The 22,037-nt window shown below is 44.5% G+C and overlaps 1 protein-coding gene across 3 annotated transcripts in view; it reads left to right on the top strand.

The window, feature by feature from the left end:
* The window catches only part of LOC115094054 (sodium- and chloride-dependent neutral and basic amino acid transporter B(0+)-like), a 556,325-nt gene that overhangs the window by 35,705 nt on the left and 498,583 nt on the right, over window positions 1–22,037 (top strand). For all 3 annotated transcript variants that reach the window (XM_029606707.1, XM_029606706.1, XM_029606708.1), the window contains exon 3: window positions 13,732–13,863. In XM_029606707.1, the coding sequence (XP_029462567.1) occupies window positions 13,732–13,863 (132 nt within the window). The remainder of the gene's footprint in view (window positions 1–13,731; window positions 13,864–22,037) is intronic.

Here is a 22,037-nt window from a genome sequence, read left to right on the forward strand (position 1 = left end):
TTCTGGTCGCCGCATCTCAAAAAAGATATAATTGCGATGGAGAAGGTACAGAGAAGGGCTATCAAAATGATAAGGGGAATGGAACAACTCCCCTATGAGGAAAGACTTAAGAGGTTAGGACTTTTCAGCCTGGAGAAGAGACGACTGAGGGGGGGATATGATAGAGGTGTTTAAAATCATGAGAGGTCTAGAACGGGTAGATGTGAATTGGTTATTTACTCTTTCGGATAGTAGAAAGACTAGGGGGCACTCCATGAAGTTAGCATGGGGCACATTTAAAACTAATCGTAGACAGTTCTTTTTTACTCAACGCACAATTAAACTCTGGAATTTGTTGCCAGAGGATGTGGTTAGTGCAGTTAGTATAGCTGTGTTTAAAAAAGGATTGGATAAGTTCTTGGAGGAGAAGTCCATTACCTGCTATTAAGTTCACTTAGAGAATAGCCATTGCCATTAGCAATGGTAACATGGAATAGACTTAGTTTTTGGGTGCTTGCCAGGTTCTTATGGCCTGGATTGGCCACTGTTGGAAACAGGATGCTGGGCTTGATGGACCCTTGGTCTGACCCAGTATGGCATTTTCTTATGTTCTTATGTTCTTAGTTAATGAATACAATATACAAAATTTCCCAAACACCAATAAAATATTTCAAAACATCTGATGAATAAAAAATCCAATAATCTCAAAATGTTCTATTCAATCTCCCACAAAAAATTAAACATTTCAAAAGAGTAGAATTATTAAATTATACCCAATAATTTAAACTAATAAGGATTTAAAAATCTCCTGTTCTCCATACCTGTGATCTTCTGATTTCCAATCACTCTGAGATTGTCATGGATTGGGGGAGGTAGGGATGCCCAAATGTTATCTTATCTCTCATAGACAGGCACAATAACACATTCATTCTTTCACACACTTCCTCTCTGTAATATACACAGACTCCCTCTCCCTCACAGATACTTTGTGTTTGTATGTGTGCCTGTGAAAGCCTATATGTGACACATGGGCTCTCACAGGCATACAAACATACACACAGGCTCTCACATATACACAATCACAGGCATACAGGCTCTCAAATAGACACATACATACATACACATAGGCTCTCACACAGACATACACATATGCACAAACGCACAGGCTCTCAGTCACTCACACACATACACACATGGCCTCCTGTTGTCTTCGGGCCGTGGTGAGATGAGCGGGCCTTCTTGACTGGAGTGGAGAGTGGAAGCTATGCGCAAATGGAAGATGGGCCTCTTCCACAGCTGCTGGTGGGTTGAGCACCGGCAGCCTGCAGTCTATCTCCTTCTTCGGCAGCCAGTGGACCTGTGCCCTCTCCTGCTGCTGCCAATTTGCTGACTCCCCCTGGTGTATCTCCCCGTGCAAATGCACTGTATGCATGGTTGGTTGCACTGGGCCTGACTGCAGTCCCAATCCATCCATGCAATTGGTCAGCCCCTACCCCCCTAGTTTAGTTAATTATCTCATATATCCTGGATTCCTGGTCTAGTGTTAGTCTTTTGCCAGTCAATCAGCTCTTGAACCAGGTGCCAAATAACGAGACAATTGTACTACCAGTCAGTGGCTCAGGCACTCACAGACACAAAGGCATACACACAGACAGACATTGGCTATTGTATTGCTGTTTATGTGCTCATTCAGCGAGTGTCCCCCTGCCCCTAGCACTGCTGCATAATTATGTAAAAGTTGGGGCTTGCTGTCAGCCCTTCCTCACATTGTTGCAGCCCCCTCCCTTTCCCATTATCACCCCTTCTTGGCACTCTCATGCTCCAAGAGACTCACTGGTTCCACAGCTAGCTGCTCCTCTCAGGGCTCAGCCCAACCATCACAGAAAAAGCGTCTCTTAGCACTGCACAACCACCTCCTTCTGGCTCACCTTCTTCCTTTCTTTTTTTTTTCTTCTTCCTTTATTGAATTTTCAATTCTATTACATAAAGAAAAATAAGTAACTATCAGGCCGATACAGTACAGTGCGCTCCGACGGAGCACACTGTTAATCCGCCATTGGACGCGCGTTTTCCCTTACCCCTTATTCAGTAAGGGGCCGAAAATGCGCGTCCAACCCGCCGAACCTAATAGGGCCATCAACATGCAAATGCATGTTGATGGCCCTATTAGGTATTCCTGCACGATTCAGAAAACAAAATGTGCAGCCAAGCCACACATTTTGCTTTCAGAAATTAGCGCCTACCCAAAGGTAGGCGCTAATTTCTTCCGGCACCGGGAAAGTGCACAGAAAAGCAGTAAAAACTGCTTTTCTGTGCAACCTCTGACTTAATATCATGGCGATATTAAGTCGGAGGTCCCGAAGGGTATAAAAAGTAAAAAAAAAATAAAAAAATTTGAAGTCGGCCCGCGGCTGTCAGGTAGAAAACTGGACGCTCAATTTTGCCGGCGTCCGGTTTCCGAGCCCGTGGCTGTCAGCGGGTTCGAGAACCAATGCCGGCAAAATTGAGCGTCTGCTGTCAAACCCGCTGACATCTGCCGCTCCGGGCCAAAAGGAGGCGCTAGAGACGCGCTAGTGTCCCTAGTGCCTCCTTTTGCCTGTTTCTACCGCCGGGCCTCATTTAAATATAGAATCGCGTGCACAGGCGAGTGGCCTGTGCGCATGCCGGAAGAGTGGGTGTTCGCCCTCTCTCCCGCGGACTTTACTGAATCGGCCCGAAAGTAAGCAGTACAAAGGAAATAACCACATCAATAAAAACTGACAAACATATTTTTACTACATACTTAGACCCAATAATATGGAGGGGGGGGGGGGAGAAACAAAAATGAAAGAGAGAGGAGTCAGTTTCTACACACAAGGTCCTAACTTCTTCATGTTGCTAAAGGAGGGCTCTCACTAGAGATCGTCTTATCAAGTAGAAATGTCTCAAGATGTAAAGGGTCAGTAAACATACATTTCTTTGCCTGAAAAGTAATAAAACATTTGCAAGGAAAATTAAAATGAAAGTAGCACCAATAGACAAAATCCAACTTTTCAGGGGTAGAAAATGCCTCCTATGAGCCTGCATGGTTTTGGAGACATCAGGAAATAAAAACATTTCCTGACCACAAAATAAAACATCTTTATTCTTAAAGAATTTTTCAAATACTATTTCTTAATCCTGTTCCATACAAAAAGTGTAGCTATCTTATTTATTATATCAACTGACAACTCTAGAAAAGTAGTTATCCCTGGACTAGTAGATATTGCATCTTCGTGTTCTCTCTGAATCTCGTCTCCATTACTAATGTGTTTAGAGAAATAAAAGTTTTTTGAAATATCAGCAATATTATTATCATTATGTGCTAGTATTTCTTTAAGAAATTTCTTTAACATTTCTTAAGCAGATAGTAAGCATGTATAGGGAAAATTAACCAAACGTAAATTTTTCGATCTCATTAAATTTTCAGTTTCACTATGTAATGCCAAGCTATCTTTAATAAGCATATTTTCAGCATTCTGTAACAGTTAAACCTTACCGTCTTCCTTTCTATTATAGTAGCTTGCCTCCACTTCTCAGGGCCTCCCCATCCCATTCTCATTGACTGTGTACAACACAATATCCTGCTTTTTATGATACCCTATGTCAGCATTTCCCTTTTCACACTCAAGGCACACCTACATTAACAAAAATGTGTAGCACACCAATCACCACAGTGTAGCACACCAATCACCGCAGTGCAGACACGGAAAGGTCTCATATAGCCAAAAGAACATAAGATACGCCATACTGGGTCAGACCCATGGTCCATCAAGCCCAGGCCAGTATTCTGTTTCCAACCGTGGCCAATCCAAGTCACAAATACCTGGCATGTACCCAAACATTAGATAAATTACTAGTTACTATTGCTTATTAATTACCGTAATAGCAGTCTATGGAACGTTCCTCTAGGAACTTATCCAAACCTTTTTTAAACCCAGTTACACTAACTGCTGTAACCACATCCTCTGGCAGTGGATTCCAAAGGTTAACTATGCACTGAGTGAAAAATAATTTTCTTTGATTTATTTTAAATGAGCTACTTGCTAATTTCATGGAGTGGCCCCCTAGTCCTTCTATTATCTGAGAGAGTAAATAACCAATTTACATTTTGTTCAAGTTCTTTCATGATTTTGTAGACTTCTGTCATATCTCCCCTCAGTCTTCTCTTCTCCAAACTGAACAGCCCTAACTTCTTTAGCCTTTCCTCATAGGGCAGCTGATCCATGCCCCTTATCACTTTGGTCACCCTTCTCTGCACTTTCTCCAGTGCAGCTATATCCTTTTTGAGATGTGGTGACTAGAACTGCACACAGTTTTCAAGGTTCGGTCTCACCATGGAGTGGTACAGAGGCATTATAACATCCTCTGTTTTATTTGCCTTTCCCTTCCTAATAATTCCTAACATTCTGTTTGCTTTTTTTGATCGCCACAGTCACTGAGCCGAAGAATTCAATGTATTATCCACTAGGGATGTAAATCTGGCTTCGGACAATTGAAAATATCATCGATATTTTCAAAATTGTCAGAAATCGGGGGCTCCCCCAAAACAATAGGAAAACCCCATGATATTGTTCATGGGAGTTCTCTTATTGTTTTGGGGGAGGGCAGGAAAAACAGCACACAAAAATAACCCCTAAACCCACCCCGCCCTTTAAAACTAATCCCTTAGCTTCCCCACCCTCCCGACCCCCCCCCCCAAAAAACATTTTACAGGTACCTGGTGGTCCAGTGGGGGTCCCGGGAGCGATCATCCGCTCCCGGGCCGTCGGCTGCCACTAATAAAAATGGAGCTGATGGCCTTTGCCCTTACCATGTGACAGGGTATCCTTGCCATTGGCCGGCCCCTGTCACATGGTAGGAGCACTGGATGGTTGGCGCCATCTTTAAAAGTCTTCCAGTTGCGGATTCCCAATTCGTAGGGAATGAATGCACACCCCTAAAAAAAACCCTATAAATAAATAAATAAAATGTGGACAAAGGTGAACCGGTAGATGTGGTGTATTTAGATTTTCAGAATGCGTTCGACAAAGCCCCATATAAGGGATACAGGGGTAATCCAGGAAACTAGAGACCAGTGAGCCTGACTTCAGTGCCAGGAAAAATTGTGGAAACTTATAAAGAATAAAATCACAAAACATTTAGATAGACATGGTTTGATGGGACAAAGCTAGCATGGATTCACCCAAGGGAAGTCTTGTCTCACAAATCTCCTACATTATTTTTGAAGGGGTGAATAAACATGTGAATAAACATGCTAATTTCAAGTTATCTGTAAAGCGATGTGATGTTACTAAATGAATGTCGGAATAAAAAAACTAGATATGTGCAGAAGGATGCCATATGTTGCATTCGGGATTCGTATTTGTCAGGGGGCAGATATGTTTCATTTAGCAAGGGGGCCCCCGATACATTCTATACGTCAATTCCTATTCGTTTCCCTGCTAAAGTTAAATGAATTACAACCCCCTACCCTCCTGACCCCCCCAAGACTTACTAAGACTCCCTGGTGGTCCAGCGGGGGGTCCGGGAGCCATCCCCTGCACTCACACCCTCGGCTGCCGGTTTCAAAATGGCTCCGATAGCCTTTGCCCTTACTATGTCACAGGGGCTACCGGTGCCATTGGTCAGCCCCTGCCACATGGTGGGATAACACCTATTACAAGTTAAGCAATTTTGCTGTACTCAATGGATACCTTCCCCAGCTCACTCAGCCTGGGGATAAGAGGTTTCAAGGACTCAGGGAAGATGAGAAGGGTCTATGTGCACTGTGTCTGCTGGACAAAGTAGGTCCCAGCTATCTCTATTCTGCATGCTGCCCATTTACCACCACTCTGCAGGGCTCATGCTATATCTAGGATGAGGTATGCATCATTTGCATGTTTTATCGTAAAGGAGTTCCTATCAGTTTAAAAGCCATCACTGGTATCTCTTGTGCTTCAAGGTGCACAAGAGAAACCAGTGGCACACCTGATCAGGTCTGAAGGCACACTGGTTAAGAAACACTGCCCTAGGGTCTGCTCTACCTACCTATTTCTGGGAGAAGGGGGGTTTACAAGAAATGATCCATACAGCCAGCTTCCTCGAGGGCTTGAGAAAAAGAAAAATTAAGCTTTGGTCAAGACTCTATGCATCACTTCTGCAGCAGAACTGGGACGAGCCCAGCCCATGGCAAAATATCTCCAGATGGAATTCTGCTTTCTCGTGTGGAGTCAAATCATCAGATACCCTAGGAAAACCTTACAGCCTTGCACCTCCCTAGCTGCAGCTCACCCTCCAAGCACACAATTTAAAATTATGCATTTGTAATAAGATTTTATGAAATATGTACATTTATAGTACAGTCTTCTGAAGTAAAAGTATTACAATATGTTTACCATATTTGCATGCACTGCTTTGGTGTCAATCAGAAAACCCTGCAAAAAAGTAAAAGGACGCTTGGAACTCATATGGCATTAGACCTAATGTAACGTGCATTGGGTGTGGACTTGGCACTCAGAAAGCTATGAATAAATCAAACTAAAATTACAATTATAGCAAACTTCCCATACCAAAAACGCACTAATTGCCAACACTCAAATAGTAACAACCCTAACTATGAAAAGACAACACTGCAACTATTACACCAGTCCCTAAAACATCAATATACCTCCAATTAGGAAAAACAGAGCAAGCCAAGCTGCTATAGATCCCATCACAGAAACTACACCCTAACAGAATATCTCACTTCAGTCTGATACAGGTAGAATTCAGACAGAACCTCAAATACAGAATAAAGAGACCATAAACTATAAACAGAAATATGCAGACAGAAACTGAACTGGAAATTGAAACAAGCTATATTCTGTATGCAGTGCAACAATGGATAATCATTGCTATTTCTCATAATACAAATAATGAAATCAAGAAATACTACTACTACTTAACATTTCTATAGTGCTACTTGACCTACACCGCAGCACTATACAAACAAAACACAAGAGACAGTCCCTGCTCAATACAGCTTACAATCTAATCAAGACAAACATATAAAATACAATAGTAAAACCATACTAAAAAAGAAAAGAAAAATATTTCAAAATAGCTGAAGAATAGAATATCCATTAATTAAAAATTAATTGAGAAATTTTTAAATATTTTCCAAACATCATTAAATTATTTCAAAACAGCAGACACATCAAATAACTAATAAACAGGCTCATTCATCAAAATGTGTTATTGGCGTTATCGCACGTGATAACGCATTAACGCATGCGTTTACGCCATAACGCATGCGATAATATAATTATTGCATAGCACATTTTACATTTATTTGAATTCATAAACCTCTAACAATAAAAGGCCTAAGCGGTGAACAAGTTTACATACATAATATAATAAAACAAATAAACATATACAATATAGTAAAACATAAAAAATAAAATAAAATCAGTAAAATAGTATCACCAGTTTGAGTAAGAAACTTAAATACTCTAAAAACAGAACTGACTTAATTTAAATGAGAGGCAATATTGCACCATGCTTAACGCAGGAAATAACTATATCTCTTTTGAGTGAAGAGAGAGAGAGAGATTATTTATAAGGCCTTCATAGTATTCAACTATTGATATGCCTATAGGAGGGCCAGCTAATAGCTTGAGGTGAGGTGTTGGTGGTGGTTTAGGGGCCAGTTTTACATGCAGAGTGAGACATACAAACTGCACAGTACACCTCGGTGAAGATTTGATGTCATTTGGAATGAGGAAAGTCTCACAAAGATGAGATTTCTACTATGTTCTCTCACCCTAGCTAGATGGCATATAAATAGTTGAATACTATGAAAGTCTTATAAATATACTCTCTCTCTCTCTCTCTCTTTCTCTCTCTCTCTCTCTCTTTCTCTCTCTCTCTCTCTTTCTCTCTCAGCTACAAAATAGAAAGTATTGCGGGGTGTGCAAAGGTTTACTGTACTCTCTGATACAACTTATGGGAAGCGCTAGGTTACTGCACTGTGTGGATATTCTACAAATTACCTTAAACACACCCGTTTCCCTTACCACGGGGTTATCCATATTTTGATGAATCTAGGGGAAAGATTTAAAAAATCTACCACTCTCCATACCTGGGAACTTTTGATTCAATCATCATAAAATATAAATAGAAACCTGCAGACAAAAACTGAACTGGAAACCACAATAAGCTAGGCAGTGTATATGAAAAACAGAAATATTATCATTCATTATAAAACATTAAACAATAAAACCAAGAAATGTAAAATATAACAATAAAATCATAGTAAAAAAAATTAACGAATATTTCAAAACCTCTGATGCATAGAATATCCAATAATAAAAATGCAAACTTTTTGTAAAAATCTACTGTTTTTAAATATGTTTTTGGTGTTTGGGAGGCCCATCAAATAACACCCAATAATTAAAAATAGTAAGGATTTAAAAAATGCTGTACTCTCCATTTCTGGGAACATTTGATTTCCAGTAAGTTTCCCTAAATTGTCATCAATTAGTAGGAAAGAGGTGGGTGCACAAACTTTCCCCTCCCTCCCATCCTCACCCCCCCCCCCCACACACACACATTCCTTCTCTAACACACATACATACACACACACACACACACAAACAGATCACCTTTCTTCTCACATACACATAAAGACACTCCTTCTCTAAAACATATGCATATACACACACAAACACACAGACAGAAGCACACTCCTTCTCTCACACACATACACAGAAGCATGCTTGTTCACTCACACACATACACACATACAGAAGCACCCTCTTTCTCTCATTCACATACATACACAGAAAGAAGCAGATCTCATACATATAATTGTGCCTCTTCTTTTTCTATGGCCCCGCCAACCTGAGCTCTGGTGGTGGCCAACAGCCTTTCTCTCTCTCTCCTTTCCTCGGTCCACTGATCTGGGCTCCAGTAGCAGCCTGAACCTATTTCTCTCTCCTTTCTTGACCCCTGCAAACCTGGGCTCTGCTAGTGGCTTGCACCTATCTCTCTCTTTACTTCAGCCTCTCCAGCCTCGGCTCCAGCGATGGCTGCAACTTTCTTCTTAAGCCCCACTGACCTCAGCTCTGGCAGCGGCCCGCAGCTCCCTTGATCAGCCCTGCCAGCCTGAGCTCCAGCAGCGACCTGCTTCTCCCTTCTTTGGCCCCGGAGGTCTGGACTCTGGTGGCGGCCCGTGTCTCATTTCTTTGGCCACACTGACCTGGGCTGTGGTGGTGGTTGGAGTCTTTCTTCTTTGGCCCCACCAGCGGGCTGCATCTCTCTTCTTCAGACCCGCTGGTCTGGGCTCTGATGATGGTCTGTGTCTCCCTTCTATCAGCCCCACCGGCTTGGGTTCCAGCAGTTGTCCACATCTCCCTTCTTTGGCCCCTCTGGTCTGGGCTCCAATAGCATCCTTTCTTCTGTGGCCCTACCGACCTGGGCTCTAGTAGCAGCCTGCATCTCTATTCTTTGGCCTCATCGTCCTGGGCTCCAGCAGAGACCCATGTTTCTTTTCTTCAGCCCCACCAGCCTGGGCTTCAGCAACAGCCTGTATCTCTCTTCTTTGGCCCTGCCGGCCTAGGCTCCAGCAGTGGATTGAAGCTTCTTTCTTCTGCCCTGTCAGAAGAAAGAGAAAAAGGTACAAGGGAGAAGATCTGCTGTGGGCTGGTGTTGGGCACAGCTGCTCCTCAGGCATGGGGCCACTGTGAGCAATACCAGCTCACGTGATTGGCTGGACCAGCCCACCGGGAGATGCACAAAGTGCCGAAAGTCAATCTGCCACAGGTACAAAGAGGTAGATCTTAAATAAGTACGCACATGCATACTTTTGTTTGCGCAACCGGCGCGAACAAAAGTACGCCGGATTTTATAAGATACGCGCGTAGCCGCGTGTATCTTATAAAATGTGGGGTCGGCACGTGCAAGGCTGCGCAAAATCGGCAGCTTGCGCATGCCGAGCCGGGCAGCCTGCCTCCGTTCCCTCCGAGGCCGCTCCGAAATCGGAGCGGCCTCGGAGGGAACTTTCCTTCCGCGTCCCCCCACCTTCCCCTCCCTTCCCCTATCTACCCCATCCCCCAGCCCTACCTAAATCCCCCAGCTACCTTTGTTGGGCAAGTTACGCCTGCTTGAAGCAGACGTAACTTGCGTGCGCCGCCTCGGCATCCCCTGGCACAGGCCGCAGTGCCGGGGGACTCGGGACCACCCTCCCGGCCCACCCCCAAACCGTCGCCACACCCCCCGGACCCGCCCCGGACTGCCCCTGACCCGGACACACCCACCAGACACGCCCCCTCCCACCCCTTTTACGAAGCCCCAGGACTTACGTGCGTCCCGAGGCTTTGCGTGCGCCGGCGGCCTATGCAAAATAGGCTCGCGTTAATCCGGCAGGATTTACGCGCGCAGGGCTTTTAAAATCTAGCCCAAAGTGTTCAGCTTGCAAAAGTGATGATAAAACAGAGGGTAAATCAAACAGAGTAAGCTTACAATCTGGGGTCTTACTAGCCTGAACTTAGTGCATAAGTAATAAGTATATTTTAAACTCACAGAGATGTTCCCAGAGAGAGAGCAGCTTACAGTTGTGTCCATTGTGTTTGGAATGTTACCATCTTGAGAACTTTCCAGCAGTTACAGGCTACAGACTCTGCGCAGCTGCATAGAATTAAAAACAAGGACCCCCTGCTATTTAACTCTCCAAGTGCTGGGACAAAGTGATTACTGCCAACATTCCTGCCTCTGGTGGTGTGTGTCGTGTCCCCCCCCCCCAATTCTTTAAGAATTCCAAACAATTTAAATAAAAAAGTTAAATGTATAGTTAAATGCAAGCAATCTTCATGTCCTGCAGCACAAATATAGGAATCTAGTAACAAGACATACTGAGAAGGTATAGTTATTTCCCTCAAACAATAAGATCAGGAGGAGGTAAAAAAAAAAAAAGATTAATTCTGAGGAATAAGAGGTCTCAGTAATCCATATGTTTCACTAAGTTGAAATTTAGGCATGAAAAATTCTGCTGACTGGGATTCAGTTCTGAGAGGGACACAGAAGACATCCATAGCCATTTCACTCTATTCAGTTTAAGGGGACATCTGAAACTACTTTCAGAACAGACCTTCCCAGAGACCTTCCTTTACCATCACAGATAAAGTAATGTCTGTTTTAGCAGACACAGGTTGCTGCCAGATTCTCACCACTGAGCAGGAAATCGTTTATTCTTGTGGAAGGAAGTGCTGCACATAAGGAATTATGCTTCACATTTTTTTCTTCAGCTATCTGTGTGGATGGCTTTGGCACTAGTAGAGTAGAAATAGCTCTATTAAGCAGAAATCTGCAGCTTTTTTGAATCAAAACAAATTGCACAGCTTGAATCCACAGCTGCCTATCATTTTGTCGAGGTTCTTCAAGATCACTAGTGCATTAAGAGCTAGAAGACTTCTATGACTCATGCATTAGACTACTGGTTCTTGCTCCAAATTGCATCTCTGCAAATGTCTTGCAAAGAGAGATACTTTGGTGAGATACTTAAAAGAATGGTCTTGAATCAAGATGAATCAAAACCACATAGACTTCCAGAGGATAAGTCATATATTAGATTTTACAGAGGGTGTCAGAAAACCTGGAACAAATGTTTTTACAAAAAAGTGGATCCACATTACTAGAATTTGTTTCCCTAAAACCCAACACATTCATGTTTTTTTTTCCATATATATCACCAGTGAAGACAATTGCTCTACTGGCAACACTAAACAAATTAAGAAAAGCTAATTCTGGTGACGTCAATATTCAAAAGCCATTTAGATGGATAACTTAGTTATCCATCTAAATGGCAAATTTTGGTATATTCAGCCTCTTATCTGGCTCAATAAATCTTATCCAGCTAAAATCTAGCCGAATAAAAAAAACAGAGCACAGCTGCACCGCTCAATATCCTGGCTAAGTTAGCTGGATATATTTTATCCAGCTAGCTTACTTATCTGAATATTGACCTCAGTAAGTCCTGCTCCATTTCAAAAGCAAGATCAAGGATGAAAAATCATTATCAAGTAAATTTTAAAAGGCCCACGTGCATAAGATTGGGAGGTTATGCACGTGGCTGGGCCTTGCATGCGCCGCTCACATTTTACAAAGGGCTTGGCCTCATGCATAACCCCTGTTATGCATCAAAGGGCCGGGCCCAAAGAAAGGGGTGGGCCAGGGGGTGTGGTATGGGCGGGGAGGGGTGGGGGGATGGGCCGGGACAGCACCATTCAACGCTGTCCAGGGGAAGCATGCGCTGGCAGCCGGCCGGCACTCAGAGATTACTTCTGCTCCAAGAGGAGCAGTAAGTACGAAAATAAAAAAATTGGGGATAGTTAGGGCAGGTTTATGGGGCAGGGAGGAGAGGGGAACAGGGAGAAGGATAGGGTTAGGGATGTTCCCTCCCAGTCCGCTCCTTAACTGGAGTGGACTGGGAGTGAACTGGGGACCGGCCAATTGTGTTGCCACACGTAGGTTATAAAATTCCCCCTCCCATGCGTGCGAGTTGTGGGCTTGCACATGTGCAAACCCAGATTCTAAAATCTGACGCGCATGTGCGTGTGGCCATCGGATTTTATAAAATCGGCACATCCTTTAAAATTGACCCCTTTACTTTAAAATTCCAAAAGATATTTTTAAAAAATCGGAGGGGGGGGGGGGGGGGGATTGGCCCTAACAGACCAATGCTGGATTTCATATGCATCTGAATTTGCTAGACCTATCAAAGCAATAAAGTAAAATAGACTATAATACTGAAAACTGAATTTCCATTAAAAAATATGGGGTCAATAATTGTATTTCGCACTCCTTCTAAATACAGAATTGTGTTTGCATGTTTTATCTTTGGTTGGAGTCACAAAAAAAACTGTTTAATGCTAGTGGCATATTGCTCAAAAGCATTTACATGTTTAATGTTGCGTTTTATGCATGTGAACACACTTAACCCGTGGAAGTGGGCTTTTGAAAATTGCTATAACATTTGCCTTTGATTTTCAATAGGTTTTTGCCTGCATTAGGTGATAAAATTACTATGATAGTGTGCTATATATGTATACATAATTCATTTAAATATTCACCAGAAAATAATGGAAAAGGTTTTGTTGGTGGACAAACTCCCTGAATGTTGCAAAGGGGAATATCACTGGAGTACCTAGATTGAATATTAAGACAACAAATGCCTATTTTAAAAGATTGGGGAGCCTTATGCCAGGACCATTTTGCTCAAGGTTGAGCACAGTGGTAGATTATGGGTTACATAAATCAGAGTCAAGAGTCAGATGGCTATTACTCCATTTTCAATCATTGATTAGTTGAGGAGCAGTAAGAGTACTATGCAACATACATAAATAAACAAGAGGGTACCTGGAGCCATGGATTAGTGTAACCATATCCTTCCTACAAAAACAAGAGTGAACATTTTGTAATCACTGCAAATGAAAAAGAATGCCCTCAGTACATTTCCAATATAAAATGATTAAGGCTTTGTTTATTTGTTCTGAGTCAATCATTTACTAAAGAAAGAGATTTACTTTATTTTCCTGCATAACCCTATCCTTACCCAGCATACAATAGATTTGAATATTATTTGCATACCTACAAATAATCTAAAATATTTTTCTGAATATGGAAACAGTGTTTTGAAAATATAATTGTGCCCTGAGGAGCTCAAATGGAGGTACTGTAATTTCATCATCTTTTTTTAAAACTCTGTTTTTTTCTTAGGTGCATTTCTCATTCCATACACAATTATGCTGGCATGTGCTGGTTTACCTCTGTTCTTCCTGGAATGCTCTCTTGGGCAATTTTCCAGCTTGGGTCCAGTTGCAGCATGGAAGGTAGTGCCAATTTTTAAAGGTCAGTGATACTGTGGGGGGGGGGGGGTCATTTCTGTGCTGTTGACATTAATAATCAACATTAATTATTAATTAATTGAAACAGGCTGTCAGCCCCTCAGAAATGAGATTAGTGGAGAAAACCACAAAAGTGTGATTCTCACAGGGCTACTTATAAACCCCCTGTACAGCTTTTTTACTCTACAGCCTTGTACTTGCACAGCTTTTTTACTGTTTTGTCTCACAGAAACTTCCCAAGTTTCCTCATCCAAAGCAGCTAACGTTCCTCCCAATCAGTCTCCAAAACAAAGATCTTAATGTTTGAAGTCATTTATTGTAAAGATAATTTCTTATTACTTACAAGTGTTGCTTTCAAACGTCTATGCCTCTGGCAGAGATCCTTGTTGCTGTAGGAAGGCAGGGGAAGGGAGGTGACGTTTCTTGGGATGCAGGGTAAGAGAACGAGGGGTTGAAGCTGATTAGTCTTTATAATTAAAGCGGTAGGAGGAACGTAAAAAGCTGTTCGTGTAACAGAGGTTACAGGTACGTGAGTCTTCTACTGGCCTAGCTGAGACTGACCCATCGTCTTGGAAAGTGTTTACAGGAGAAAATCTCCTCAGGCTGAGGTAAGGGGGCGAGAGCCAATGGTAGCGAGCCCAGGACCCAAGTGACACAGGAGGGAACATGAAGGGCAGTCCCTTCAGCCAATAAGGCACCTGAAAGGACCCAGGTTAGGTTAAGAAGCATACAGATCCTTTCCCAATGGGAGGAACAGAAGGGAGGGGGCTTCTGTTAAAGGCAAACTCCCTTTAAAGGCAGGGCTCTCAGACTTTTGTGCTGGGTTACAGAAAGTGTCACAAGTACTAGGAAGGAGGGGCTGTGGTAAACACAGATGGGCTGCACTTTATACAGACACAAACATGTACCCTTTACTGGGGACAGAACACTCCCCATCTGGTATCACAAGATACCACAATATCAGTTCTTATATCAACATGCAACAGTATAAAGTTCCTTATAACTGGATCTTTCGACGTTCAGGGAAGTTCGCAGTCGTCTCGGTCATCCAGTCATCTAGGCGATGGATGGTGTCTTCCTCAAGGAGTTTCGCCAAGCTGAAACAAAAGACAGACAACACAAAGAGAGAGACTTTGGTGTGGACAACGGTCCACGAAGTTCAGGTTTCTTCACGTGGCATGAGGAGTACCACTTCACTGATGGGCCTGTAGAAGATCTTGGCTGTCCCTTGGTTCGTAGTCTTTACTTCGATCTTACGAACACGTCCGTCGTTTCCGGGGTGAGTCTTGATGACGAGCCCCAGGGGCCAGCTGTTGTGTTGGGTTTGACCATTTTTGAGAAGAACAAGGTCCCCTTCTCGTATGTTGGGTTTGTTGGATTGCCATTTGCTTCGAAACTGGAGAGTCGGTAAGTACTCTTTCTTCCAACGACTCCAAAAGGAGTTGGCAAGCTGTTGGACTTGTTTCCATTGGCGTTTGTGAATTCCTTTGCCATCAAAGTCCCCTTGCGGCACAGGAATGTTATTAGTCTTTTGTGTTAAAAGCATGGCTGGGGTCAAGATCAGTGGTGACTCAGGGTTGGAGGATACCGGGACTAGTGGTCTCGCGTTGAGGATAGCTACCACTTCTGCTAGGAGAGTGGTTAGGACTTCATGGGTGAGTCGAGTCGGACTAGTTTCTATCAGCATGGCATTGAGGATTCGGCGAGCCATCCCAATCATTCGCTCCCATGATCCTCCCATGTGTGAGGCGTGGGGCGGATTGAACTTCCATGTGCATTTCTGATTGCGTAGGTATCTTTCAACGGTAGGATAGTCAATCTTAACAGAGGTAATGTTCAGTTCTTTGCAAGTTCCTACGAAGTTAGTTCCACAGTCGGAGCGGATTTGGGTGGCTGGACCTCTGATCGCAAAGAATCTGCGCAATGCATTTATGAAACTCGAGGTATCCAAAGACTCGACGACTTCAATGTGTACAGCTCTAATACTCATGCAGGTGAATATCACTGCCCAGCGTTTGTTGTTCGCACATTCCCCTCGGGTGCGCCTGGACGTGATCAGCCAGGGCCCAAAGACGTCTAGCCCCACATAGGTAAACGGAGGCTCGGTACTGAGTTGATCTGCTGGCAAGTCGGCCATTTGTTGTTGTTGGAGGGCACCACGTAGTTTGCGACACTTGATGCATTTGTAAATTATGGAGGTGATGCATCGTTTCGCTCCCACAATCCACAGCCCTGCTGCTCTGACAGCTCCTTCAGTGAAGTGTCGACCTTGATGCCGAACCTGTTCATGGTAGTGTCGTACAAGCAGGACAGCTATGTGATGCGGACCAGGAACAATGACGGGGTTCTTCTCTCCCATGTCCAGTTCCGCCTGGGTGAGACGGCCACCAATTCGCAGCAGGCCGTTTTTGTCAATGAAGGGATTCAACTTTTGGAGGGGGCTGTCTTTGGGCAAGCCCGCACCTCTGCTGATGCGTCTCCATTCTTCTGCGTACATTTCCCCTTGTACACAGCGTAAGATGGTTTTCTCCGCTCAGGTGAGCTCGTTCACAGAGAGGGATTCTGTGCAGAGGTGCCATCGACGACAGGTGTTCCGCCTATCGTCAGCTGGTAGGTGTCTTGACAGCGCTATATGGATGAGAAGCGCCATCGCTCTTCTCAATGTCGTCCAGCTTGAGAAGCGCAAGAAACGGTGAGCTCCCAGACCGCTCCTGGGAACAATACCGGTGAGGAGAGTAGTTGTGACTGGGCGAATCTCCGAATCGGCGTCGGGGTCTACGAGATCGAATAAGCATTCGGGAGACCTGTGTTCTGGTTTCCGGAGAAATTCTGGTCCCATCAGCCACATCGTTTCCATTAAATGGGATGCTGGCACACTTCTTGTCACGTGATCTGCTGGATTCTGATCGGTGGGCACATAATGCCATTGTTCTGGGTGCGTTGACTTGCGTATACGTTCAACTCTGTTGCTAACATACACGTGGAATCTTCTTGTCTGGTTGTAAATGTAACCTAGTACTACTTTGCTATCCGTGTAGAAGTGAATAGTGTCAATTTGCGTGTCTATTTCGGCTGTTATCAGCTCCATTATTTCCACTGCTAGCACCGCTCCACACAATTCTAGGCGTGGTATGGTGTGGTCGGCTTGAGGTGCTAATTTTGCCTTGCCGAAGATGAAGCCCACGTGTACTGTCCCTTTCGCGTCTGTTACTCTCAAAAAGGCTATCGCAGCTATGGCTTTGACCGATGCATCGGAGAAAATGCAGATCTCCTTATGGCTGGGTGTACTAAGTGATATTGGAACGTAAGTGCGTGGTATATGGAGCTGTTCGAGCACTTTCAGGGAGCTCTTCCATTTTTCCCATTCCAATTTCCTTGCTTGGGGCAATGGGGCGTTCCATTCGGTAGTGCTGGATGAGAGTTCTCTTAACAAGGCTCTTCCTTGTATTGTGACTGGGGCTACAAACCCCAGCGGGTCATACAGACTGTTGACTGTGGCTAAAACACCTCGGCGGGTGTATGGTTTATCTCGGATTGAAACTTGGAATGTAAAGACATCCTTCTTTACATCCCAACTTAACCCAAGACTTCGTTGGAGAGGGGGTGCGTCCACTCTCAGATCTAAGTTCTTCAAGTCTTTGGCGCGATCGTATGAAGAGAATGCTTTCATTACTTCAGGACTATTTGAGGCTATTTTGTGGAGTCTCAGATTTGCACCTGCTAGCATTGCTTGGGTTGCCTTTATTAACTTAATCGATTCCCTTGCAGTAGGTAAAGACTTTAATCCATCATCTACATAGAAGTCCTTCTCCACAAAGTGTCTGGCCTCTGTACCATACTCTTTTTCTCCTTCTTGGGCTGTCCTCCTGAGCCCGTATGTGGCTACTGCAGGCGATGGACTGTTGCCGAAAACGTGCACTCGCATCCGGTATTCCACAATCTCTTCGTTGATGTCATTGTCGTGGTACCACAGGAATCTCAGATCATTTCTGTAGTCTTGGTGCACGACAAAACAGTAGAACATTTGTTGGATTCGGCTATCACAGTGACTGCTACTTTCCTGAAGCGGATCACCACTCCTAACAGGTTGTTGATCATATCAGGTCCCGTGAGAAGCATACTGTTGAGTGAGATCCCACGGAACTGCGCACTGGAATCAAAGACGATTCGGACCTGGCCTGACTTCTGCGGATGATATACACCAAAGGTAGGCAAGTACCAACATTCTTCGCCATTCTTCAAAGGTGGAGCGAGCTCTGCATGGCCCTTGTCTAACATTTCCTTCATGAAGCTAGTGAAATGCTGTTTCGTTTCCGGTTTCCTTTCCAAAGTCTTCCGCCACGACCTAAGTCGTGAGACTGCTTGTTCTCTATTGTTGGGGAGTCGAGATCTGGGTGTCCGGAATGGTAGGGGGGGCCACCCAGCTGTTTGATTCATCCATAAAGAACCCTTCGTTCATAATTCTTAAGAATTCTCTGTCTTCTACAGAGAGAGTAGTTTTGTCATCATCTTTGGTGACTTGAAACACCGAATCCCCTAGATGTTCCTCTGCATCTGATGGGGGGGGGGGGGGGGTGATCCTGCTGGTAGCTGAATTGAGAATCGGTTCTTCGCAGCTTAGGATCTCCTTGGTGCTTAGGTGGTTAGGGCATGGTTCAAACAGAATGGGACGTCCATTGTCCAAGACACTCGTGGCGTATGTCTGAATGCTCGGTTTCCTTGTCCGATTCACGCAGACATCGCCGACTATCACCCATCCCAAGGCGAGTCAATAGGCGTAGGGTGTGGTTGGTGGACCATCACGCATCTCCAGGGACTTGACCAACTCCGGTGCGTCCCTGCCCAGTAACAGTAGGATTTCTGCTTCCGGATCTAGCGGTGGAAGCCGATGCATTATAGATCTCAGATGAGGGTGGTGTTGAGCAGCTTCCGGCGTAGGAATTTCGTCTCTGTTGTCAAGTATCTGGTCGCACTCTATGAGCACGGGTAAGTTTGACTTGTAGTTGCCATCTATCGCTTCTATTACATATTCACTTACCCTTCTCCTCGTCCTTTGGACGACTCCTGAACAGGTTTTGAGGCTGTACGGCGAGTAGCGTTCATGGATATCGAACAAGTCAAAGAATTCCGGCCTTGCCAGGAATTTGTTGCTCTGTTCATCTATAATGGCGTACATTTTGACTGCCTGCTCAGGCCGTCCTTTGGGGAACACTCTGGTCAGGCATATTTTTGTGCAGGATTTCCCCTTGCTATTTCTCCCGCACACCTGTGTACATTTTGGGACCACTTCATCCGTTTGTTCATCCTTCTCCTCCCCGCCGTGGTTTGAACTGGGGTGTGAAGTTCTTGAAGGATGAGGTTTTGCTTTATCAGGGTGCAGAGCGCTATTATGTCGGTTGCTCCCACACTCTGAACACTTTATGATTGTGTTACAGTCTTTAGCCATGTGGCTAGACGAAGAGCAGCACCTGTAGCAAATTCTGTACTTTTTCAATGGTTCTTTGCGTTCTTTCAAGGGTTTCCCTTTGAATCCTCGGCACTTTCTGAGCGGGTGAGGTTTTTTGTGTATAGGGCACTGCCGATCTGGATCCTCCACCCCACTCATATCAGGAAGTTCATCTTGTGTAGATGTCTTGGGTGACACTTCCGTTTTGTGCACCGAAATGGGCCTCCTGTTGCTACCATACCTTTTGGCTGGCTTTTCGCCCACTCGGTAGCTGATTCGGTGTGTCTCACGTGTGCTGAAGCTAGGGTCGTTCCTGTGCTTTGCCAAGTCACGTATGAACTTTGTGAGGACATGGAACGGTGGGTGCCTGTTGTTGTCCTCTTTGTAATGTGCACCGTGAGATGCCCATTTGTCTTGTATATCGCTTGGCAGCTTGTTTATGATGATGTTCATGCCTCATGGTGTGTCTAGGATGCTGAGACTTGGGTAAATTAGTTCGGCTTTTGCTGTCTCCTCCTCTTGGAGAAGATCTCCCAATTCTAATAGCTTTTGGTTGTCTTTCCTTGATATTTCTGGAAAGTTTTCCATCTCTTCGAACCATGCATTTTCTATGGTGACTGGGTTTCCATAGTATTGCTCGAGTCTCTCCCACATTTCTTTTAATGCTGCAGAGGGATTCCTTAGGTGGACGGTTCTCAATCTGCTCACGTGTTCGGCCAATTCACGTCCTAACCATTTCATCATCAGGTTCACCACTTCTGACGAGTCCAACTTCATATCTTTCACAGCATTTTGGAAGCCAGCTTTCCATGTCCTGTAATCCTTGGGCTGATCGTTGAACACATAGAGGCCTGCGGTTATGAGTTCTCGGCGAGACATGTACCTTGTTAAGTCTTCTCTTTCTGAAGGCTCATCCTGAAAGGTGGTGGGCCTCGCTGGATTGATATCCTGTGGTTGACTATGCACATCTCTCCTGTTGTGCGTTGGCTCGGGGTGTTCGGCTGGAACGTAACCTATGTGTGGCTGTCTTACATTCGCGTGATTTAGAGCCAGTGGACTGCTACCATGAGGTTTGGTACTCATGGCCATATGTGTTTCAGGTTTAATTTCTCTGTTTGAGGTCTCTATTTGTGAAGGGAGGTGTGTTCCTTCCCGCTGCGGGGGTTGCTCTGGAGGAGGTGACGCGCTGGCATGAGTTAGAGGGTGAGTTATGCCGTACTCTAGCATCCGTCGGACTGGTTTTTGTTGGTCCGTGCATCTGAGTAGGTCTTCTCCATTTTCCCGATCCGGGGGCGCCTCCAGTACTTTAATATGAGCTTCAAGGGCTGCTGTTTCTCCCCTTTGCTGCAACAGGTTTAAGGCGATCTCTAGCTCAGCCTTTCTGCGCTCCTCGGCAGCGGCTGTAGCAGCAGCTGTGGCGGCGGCTTTCTGTTGTTCTTCTATTCTGAGCCCTTCTATCTTGAGGGCTGCTGCTTGTTCAGCATACTGTATGCGCGCCATAGCTGCTTGGGACTCTGCTCTCTTTTGGAGGATGATAGAGCTGAGTTGAGAGTGGCTCGAGTATCTTGACCCTTGTGACCTTGCAGATCTTGATGTACACTTAGAGGTGCGAGAGTGCTGAGAGTTGGTCTCGCTTATTATGTCACCTGCTTCTGCACTGTTAATAGTGTCTGTTACCATTCTCTGGCGTATTTGGTGTAAACTCTGTTGGCGGCCCTTTTCTTCAAGGCTTTCTGCAGTATTAGTCCGTGTTAAGAACCCGAGATCCTCTTCTGTGTTGAGCTGATAAGTTTGAAAATGAAGCCTCAGCTGCTCTATGTGATACTTAAGATTGGTGGGGTTTTCTAAAATCTTCTCTTTTTTTCTTAGCAATACTATGCCATTCCCTTTCTATCTTATCTTCATGCTTCAGCTTCCTTTCCTCATATCTCTGTGCAGCTCTTTCTGTAAGCGCACACAATCTTTTTGATTCCCTGTTTTCATCTTTCTCTTCCCTGCCTTCCTTTCCTTCTTCTGTGTCACTTTTTACTGTGATGGCTTTGGCCAGCTGTTCTGAAGTTTCAGCCATGATTCTCTCTGTAATTATGTCTGTTCAGGCTGAGTTTCTTTTAATAGACACTACAAAGGTTTGTCTTTTGCTAGCCTGTCAGAGCGTAGTGAAGAGAGGGAGGGAGTTTTAGCAGCGAAGTGTAACACAGGGATGTGAGGAGGGGTGGAGTAACTTCTATCTTCCCCTCCCTGCCTTAGCTTCTGTTCTCTCTAGTCCCTGGAACAGGAGGACTCGTATCTTGGTTTCTATGGCAACTGATTGCTCTCTGCTTGTAGCAGTTGCAGGGGAGAGGGGTGAGTTCCTCAGCTTAGAAACTTCCCGCCTCATCTCAGATCACACAAAGCCAATGCTTCTTTACTGCTCCTAATATTCCTGGCTTTTTATGTTTGATTCTTCCCACACTTAGGGCATGAAAAGCTTATTCAGAAGCAAGACAGTCTTTAACAGCTCTTGTTCAATGTATACCTTCTGTGGCAGGCTGAAATCTCTATTTCCTTGTACTGCACACAGATCTTTGAAAGGCTGTCAGCTCAATAAGTTTCACAGACTGCACAAGTGAATTTTACTGAGTTTCTCCTTTGCTCTTATCTAAGCAGCTTTTACTTTTGTTAGTGAGCCTTCACTTCCAGATCACTGGCTGACTTTCCCTGCAGCTCCCAGCAAGGTGCTCCACTGAGGCAGA

Source organism: Rhinatrema bivittatum, chromosome 6, assembly GCF_901001135.1.
Source record: "Rhinatrema bivittatum chromosome 6, aRhiBiv1.1, whole genome shotgun sequence".
NCBI classification, from domain to species: domain Eukaryota; kingdom Metazoa; phylum Chordata; class Amphibia; order Gymnophiona; family Rhinatrematidae; genus Rhinatrema; species Rhinatrema bivittatum.